Source organism: Silurus aristotelis (assembly GCF_946808225.1).
Source record: "Silurus aristotelis genome assembly, chromosome: 20".
In the NCBI taxonomy this organism is placed as follows: Eukaryota; Metazoa; Chordata; class Actinopteri; order Siluriformes; family Siluridae; genus Silurus; species Silurus aristotelis.
Genome location: NC_139593.1, coordinates 13,249,700 through 13,257,180, shown reverse-complemented (window position 1 = coordinate 13,257,180; position 7,481 = coordinate 13,249,700). Strand labels below are relative to the sequence as shown.

Sequence of the window (7,481 nt, the reverse complement as noted above, 5' to 3'; positions counted from 1 at the left end):
TCTATGATCAGTGTAAATTAAACTTGATTGGTCAAATATTTAATGTAAGCATAACTGACAATAGTGCCAGATATAATGTAAACAAAAGGTTCATACTAATGCAGTCGTTCCAATATGTTAATTTTTTTTATTTACTACAGGACTTGTACTGTGCATATTCCGCATAAACTAAAACTGTATGGTTAAAAAAAGACATTATTTACCAAAGAAAAACATCAGATTACTGAGATTTTGATGGAGATATTTATTAAAGAGTAATAGACGGAGTATCCAGTGCCATTACAACATTTCATTTCATGTCATATAAAAAAAATAACATATATAAATGAAAATAAATTGACACATGAATGTTCCATGACATTAAATGTAATTCTAATTGGTTAAAAAGAAAAACAATCGATTTCACATCAGGCCCAACATTTCATCGGCATGGATTAGTTTCATATAACAGGAAAGTATTTTTATTTTCTTCCTTAATTTGTATAAATAATGCAAATTTATAATAATTCAGACAATCAAAATATGAAAAGTTTACAACCAGCAGTGAGCAGTAAGATTAATAGTTTTAGCTTTTGGTTTTCAATTATTGCAATTCCACTAAATACATGAAATCAGGAAGTAAATTGATGAAACTAAAGATTGTCCATTTCAAGTAATTAGATAAGCTCAGGAGGACACTCTACTTTCCTCAAGACCTTTTCTATAGATCTATCTAAATTCCTAGGGCATGTCTGGATCTGTTACCTTTTGGCGTTGAAGCATCTCTACTACTTCTTGTCTTCGTCACTGCAACACATCTGTAAAAGGGTGTGTAATGTGCTATTATAGATGATTTGTACATGTGAGAAGCTCGCCGCAGGCAAATAATCTTTAATTACCATCTTCTATGGAAGACGGGGGTGTGGAAAAAAGGTGTGCAAGAAAGTAGGACGAAAACAGAAAGACTTGTGGGTGCCGAAGGTGTTTTTCAAGCTTTCTGTTTGTAAAATTGATGTATAAATACTCACTCAAGAGCATTCCAGGTCCTATCTATCCAGCTCCAGCTCTACAGTTCCACTCATGCAACAGATTAATACAGTATTAGAAGTAACTGACTTAAGACCAATCCACTTACTCTGGGATATGAGATTATGTGTGTGGTAAGTGTGTCAGATTGTGTTACAGAGCAGAAAAAGCTTATTACGTCATAATCGAGGAAGAGGAACAGACCACCGTGTAAAGTGCATGAAAGAAATATACTGATGGCTCAGTTATAATCAGAATCACAACTATACCGATTTACACTTAAAGATACAGTATCTCACAAAAGCGAGTACACCCCTCACATTTCAGCAACCATTTTAGTGTCTCTTCTCAAGGGACAATACTATAGAAATGAAACTCGAATATATTTTAGAGTAGTCAGTGTGCAGCTTGTGTAGCAGTACAGATTTACTGCCCTCTAAAAATAAATGAACATACAGCCATTATTGTCTACATAACTGGCAACAAATGTGAGTGCACCCTTATAACAGCTGTACATTGTGTAACCATGCTATGCTACATGTCCTATTCAACATGTTCATGTTTTTGTCTGCTTGACAAGACCATACAAATTTGTGTATCTTGTATTAGAGCAGTTAAAATGTGGTGCTTTGAGTACAATTCTCAAAATGGAACCCAATGGCAAAGAACTCAAGGATTTGGGAATTAAAATTGTTGCTCTCCACAAAGATGCCCAGGCTATAAGAAGATCGATAACTCCACAAAACTGAGTTACTGTACAGTGGCCAGGATCATATAGAGGTTTTCCAAGATGGGTTCCACTCGGAATAGACCTCGCAAGGGTCCATCAAAGAAGTTGAGTCCTTGTGCTGTGTGTCAGGTGCAAAAGCTACTTCAAAAAACAGACACATGAGTGTTGCAGGATTGCTTTAGAGGTCGCAGAAGCGGAAGATCCGCTTGTCAGTGCTCAGACCATACGCTACACACTGCAACAAGTCGGTTTGCATGGCCATCACCCCAGAAGGAAGCCTCTTCTGAAGCTGGCTCACAAGAAATCCTGCAAACAGTTTGCTGAAGACCACCTGTCCAACAGCATGAATTTCTGGAACCATGTCCTGTGGTCTGATTAGACTCTTGATGATATAAACTTGTTTGTGTTCTACCTCCATCTCTTCACAGAGCTGCTCGAACAGACACGAACTAAGGGCATGTACTTTGATGTGGTTAATAACTTTAATCACATCTTGCAAAAAACTGTTAAGCTCAGGTGACAGTTTTTGCCTCACCAGCATTTCTCTATAGATGACACAGTGAGTAGACTCACATTTGAAAGCGACCTCCTTGATCCGTGTTGTCAGACCTGAAAGCCATCCAGTCATCGCAGCCACTCCATTTACATTTACATTTGCAGCATTTAGCAGACGCCCTCATACAGAGCAACGTACAAAAGTGCTTTGAGTCTCTAGCAATTAATAAATCTATGGTATGCAAGATTACAAACTTAATACAAATATAACTCGAGTTCTACAAAGCAAACCAGGAACGGGCTAATTTAAATGTTTCAGGAAGAGGTAGGTCTTCAACCATCGCTTGAAGATAGCAAGGGACTCCGCTATACGGACATCTAGGGGAAGTTCATTCCACCACCTTGGTGCCAGAACAGAGAAAAGCCTCCATCCATGCATAGGCCAACACAAAACGACCAAATTAAGTCTTCCTAATATGTAATCGTAAATTGATATATAAGCACTCAAATCGTTCTGAAGCTGTGGTGTTGGTTGGCAAAAGTAGTGCACATACCAAATCTTCATGCACATCATCTTGAAAAAATAGATCACACAAAAACGAGCAATACTGCTTGTTGTCAACATCAGTAGATTCGTCCACCTGAATTGTGTACCACGGTGACTCATTTATCCTCTCTAACAACTGTGCCTTAACGTCCTCCGCTATTTCATCAATTCTTCTTGTCATGGTGCTAGCCGAAAAGGGGACATTTGCTACCTTTTTCACCGCAGCCTCTCCAAAATGTTCACTGCAAATGTCCTTAGAAGCAGGCAGAATCAATTCTTTCCCAGTAGTAAAGGGTTTCTTAGCTTTAGCAATGCGGTCCGCAACTAAGAATAATGCTTTCAGCGCAGACACCTTTGTTGAAGTGGTGGCCCTCAATGACTGTTTTTGTCCTTCATGTTCACGTTTCTTTCTCTAAAAAAATTCCAAGGACTTGTCTTTTAACGCAGGGTGTTTTGTCTCAATGTGGCAAAGCAGTTTTGAGAGTTTCATGGCTAGTCGGTCACTGCAAATTATGCATAGCATGTGTGGAGCTTGTGTATAACCTGTTGCGATGAACATGTAACTTGGGTAGGAATCTTGGTGTTTTCTTTTTAAATGCAACTTTCTTTTTGCTGGCAGTCTGTGACCCTTCTGCTGTCCCATCGTTTGCTCGTTCCTTTCTGAAAAAGCGCTACAGTGAATATTGTTTTTTTTTCAAGGGTTAGCGTGTGTCGCTGATGCGTAAAATGGCATGCCAGAGTCAAGTGCAGTAGTGAGGTGAGGGTGGAACAGTCGTTTTTTTAAAAAGATCCAGAGGACTAACTAATTAACTAAAAAAATTAACTATCATTTTAACCATGACATTTTTTCTTTGCAGCCAAATGATCCAGTGTTGGGGGGGGCCCTGCTCTAAAACATATCCAAGTTTTATTTCTATAGTTTTGTCTCTTGAGACGAAATACTAAAATAGTTGCTAAAATATGAGGGGTGCACGCACTTTTGAGATACTGTACATAATTCTACAACTAGATCACACCCAAACATCACGCCTACTGTACTGCTAACATCAGATAGCTTTGTTTTGGGAAATTCTCAAATATCATTTAGCTAAAATTGTTTCAAGGTAAACATTAGCTAGCTAGTTACTATATTTTTTGTATGATTCTACTAACATAGCATTTCCTGTTTCACAGTATATTTGATTTTTACTAGTTAGCCAGCCATAGATAAGAGGCCTGTGAGTTTGATAACATGGCCTGGAAAAACTATATCAATGTAAATTGTTAATTTACAAATTGGCTAATTAGCTGTTGGGTTTTGCAGGGAGAGTTAAAGCTGCTAACTGCTAGGCTACCGTTTAAAAATTAAGAAAATAACTTGAGATTGATGGTAAATTATAAAAAGCTAGTCATTACATTGTGATGTTGACTCCTCAAGCAAGAGACTTCAGGATCAGTCTTGGTCATACGCCATAGATCAAAATTCACTTATGTTCATAAGTCATAAAGCAGCAATTCTGGCTGTAACTAATTTAGGGATTTCATAGAATTGGATTGATCTGAATCATAATGTAGAACATCATAGAAAACATTTACTCAGGTAATGCTTTCCAGATAAACCATCCTAGGAAGCAGGCTTGTAATCATGAAGAGTTGCACTCATATCTGTATAGTCCAGATAGCAGTTCACCTTTACATTACAATTTAGCAACTGTTGCCCTTGCTGTGGATTTAGCAAAACATTTTTGCTGTGTTAAAAACCCGGCTATACGCAAATTCCTGGTGTCAGAGTGTAGTGAAAAACAGCAGAAAATCATTTTGATAACAAAGGCTTTATTACAACACGTTCCTTTTTCCATTTTTGAGAATGGGTTTGTGGCAAAATAACATGGTTTGCTGAGGCTTACAGAACCCCAAGGAGAAAGAAAAAAAAATAATTGTCAACACTTGAAAGCAATATGGAATATTTCATTGCCAGAATTAACAGCTTCCATACAACAGGACAATTGAGATTGGGTGCAAAACAAAGCAACCCCCCAAAAAAACCACACGTACAAAAAAAAAAAAAAGGGGTACAATCGGTTTAAAAACAAAAACCTTCTTGTGCCTTAGGAATATATCCCCATCTAGGTGAATTCCACCACTTCCTCTTTTGGGTCAATCAAAAGACATTTGATTGAAGCAGTGCCAACAAGAAGGTAGATCATTGATGACTTACAAAACCAAATTGTGCATTTTACCATAAAACTCAATTTCTCAATAAAAAAAAGAAAGAAATGCAACGCCACAAATTAGTAAGCTGGTCGCACGTTGACAAAGCCATACCCAGATTGGTCAATGAAAATTTAGGGAATGTCCACATTCCAAAGCCACACCCCCTTTGTCCTTTGCCCCTCTTCTGTCAAACGCCAATGGCCAAGGCCATGAAAGCCAGATGGATCCAAGTTACATGCGTCAAGGGTTGGAAGCCCTCTTTCATTGCTGGTTTGGAAAAGGGGGTGGGTGGATGGTTTTTTGTCTTGTCCGTTGGTGGAGGATGATTTCAGGTCCACCCAACGTTGATGGCATCTTCAGGTTTTTCTTTTCAGCGTATTTTTTCCCCCATTTGTGTTTTTTTTTTTTTTTTACATTTTGGTTACAGAGTTATACAGCTAAAAGAAGTGAACAAAAAGAAGGCAATGTGTGGGAAAGGGGGTGTGCACAGTGCATGACGGCAGCGTGGGGTCTTCACGATGACGCCTGCTTCTCCTGTTCGATGGCTGCAGAAGCAAAAAAAAAGTAATTAGATGCCATCACGGCTTTGGCACACACCCATTGTTCTTTGCAGGTTTTCGGACAAGGCGCAATATGTTGCACAATCATGCTGGAAATCACTTCCTCTCTTTCAGGGTTATCAGACTACACAGCCTCCTGTAACATGGTTTCAACTTAAAAACAGGACTTCCTTACTTTCTTTAGAAGGGAGCGGGTTCTTCTCCTGAGTCTCGGTCTTCTTCAGCTTGCTCTTGTCGAAGCTCTCGACCTCAGCCAGATTTGGTTTGTCAGACATGATTGCAGAGTGTCTGAGTAGGGGGAAAAAAAAAAGTTTCTTCTGAAAAATTATTTCAATCCACCTACAGTGTTCTTTTAATTAAACCACGTTATGCAGTACACATGGTGAGCTTTTGTCCATCCACACACACACACACACACACACGAGAACAAAACCGCACCCTTTTTTGAATGGCGTCTGGGAAAAAAAAATTACCCCAGAAAATTTTTAAAAGTCCAGATCACTGCGAAATCATGGCGTAAGAACCCCCCCAAAAAAAGCGTATGCAAATGCAATAAGTTATTAGCATAACCCTTTTTATTAGACATTTTAGAGCACGTGCGCCCACAAAGATTTGCGAATTCAAGGCTCGCGCACAAGGAACCACCGCCCATACGGAGTTAATCTCTAAAGAAAAGAAAAAAAGCAATCTAACGTTTTTGGCACACCCCAAACCCCTACTGCCACATGCACAACCCTAGTCTTGTTATCTTCTTCATGCATTTATAGTTAGAAAGCGCCTGAGTGACTAATCAGCATGCATTAAAAAACAGCCTACAACACAAAGGCGCACCATAGGTGCAACAAAGGAAACGTGTCAGCGGATCACATTTACACATTTGCACGCACAATAAAACAGGATGTAACATTATAGCGAGATTAAAATGGAAACAGCCGTCATTCGTCACATATACATTCCTCTACTCTTTTGCAAAAAAATAAAAATGCATCACATCATAGGGATTAAAAAAAAGCCATCTGTACCACCGTGCACAAATATGAATACAACTATTAGATAACAAGGGGGAAGAAATCAGAATGCATACCTATGTAGACCAGTTAGCGTTTGCGATTTCGGATATCTCGGGGTTGCAGCAATGTGGCGCGCCACTGCGCAGAGCCCAATATATGCAGAGGGGTATGCAAATGAGACAGTGACGTCACTCCGAAGACCCCGCCTTGTAACAGGATCAACTGATTTCATATGATCATCCGCTCAACGCTACGGATCTTTATATTTTATCAACATTTCAACAAGATGTCCACTGACACAAGTGTAAAAAACCCAGTTGTTTATACTGAATGGTACAAAATTTACTGTCGGCTGTTTATGAGTTTTATTTTGAGCTAGAATTTTTTTTTAAAGTGTCCAGACGCCACCTGGTGGTCACTACTGCTAATCATCTTTTTGATTTTTTTTTTTTGTGCTACTTTCTGAGGGACCTTGTACAAGAAATGTCTCTTTTATGATGTTCACCCATCAAATGAGTCATTTTTACGTTACATTTTTACCACATTTTTTATTGCTTGCATTATTTATATAAAAGCTACAATATCCAGTACTAGTGATCTCATCATGATTGGGTGTGTCAGACATGACAGCTGAGAAATGATCTCAGGAAAAGAGCAAATGTGCACTATCACCATTATCATCATCATCTTCAGTAGCTGATTTATTTTGGTCAGGTGATAGCACTTAGTGGAGCCGGATCTTGAGTGTGAGGATGTAACGGCTGTCTAGGTTTAGCCAGTCTACCACAGGACGCCATACACAACCAGTTATTCTCATCTCTGGGAAATTTAGTGTAGACAATCGCTTACTGGAAAAAAAACAGGCTTCCCCACACAGAAACACTAGATACAATACACTAGATTTTGCACTACACCTGGTCATAAGGTGTGATTTTCTGAGC

At 38.9% G+C, this 7,481-nt stretch overlaps 1 protein-coding gene across 1 annotated transcript; it reads right to left on the bottom strand.

Annotated features, from left to right (window-relative positions):
- Positions 1-4,572: 4,572 nt before the first annotated feature.
- Positions 4,573-6,761, bottom strand: LOC310715813 (thymosin beta-11-like). Its single transcript, XM_083522527.1, has 3 exons — positions 6,615-6,761; positions 5,706-5,818; positions 4,573-5,515 (listed from the first exon to the last, which is right to left on the bottom strand). The coding sequence occupies exons 2-3, from the start codon at positions 5,803-5,805 to the stop codon at positions 5,484-5,486; spliced, it is 132 nt and encodes a 43-aa protein (XP_083378653.1). The 5' UTR covers positions 5,806-5,818; positions 6,615-6,761; the 3' UTR covers positions 4,573-5,483.
- Positions 6,762-7,481: the final 720 nt, after the last annotated feature.

Excerpts from the sequence above, each read along its gene's own strand:
- LOC310715813 (XM_083522527.1), bottom strand. The coding sequence starts at position 5,805 with ATGTCTGACAAACCAAATCTGGCTGAGGTCGAGAGCTTCGACAAGAGC. Across the intron at positions 5,516-5,705 it reads CCCGCTCCCTTCTAAAGAAA|CCATCGAACAGGAGAAGCAG; the intron begins GTAAGGAAGTCC and ends TTGCTTCTGCAG.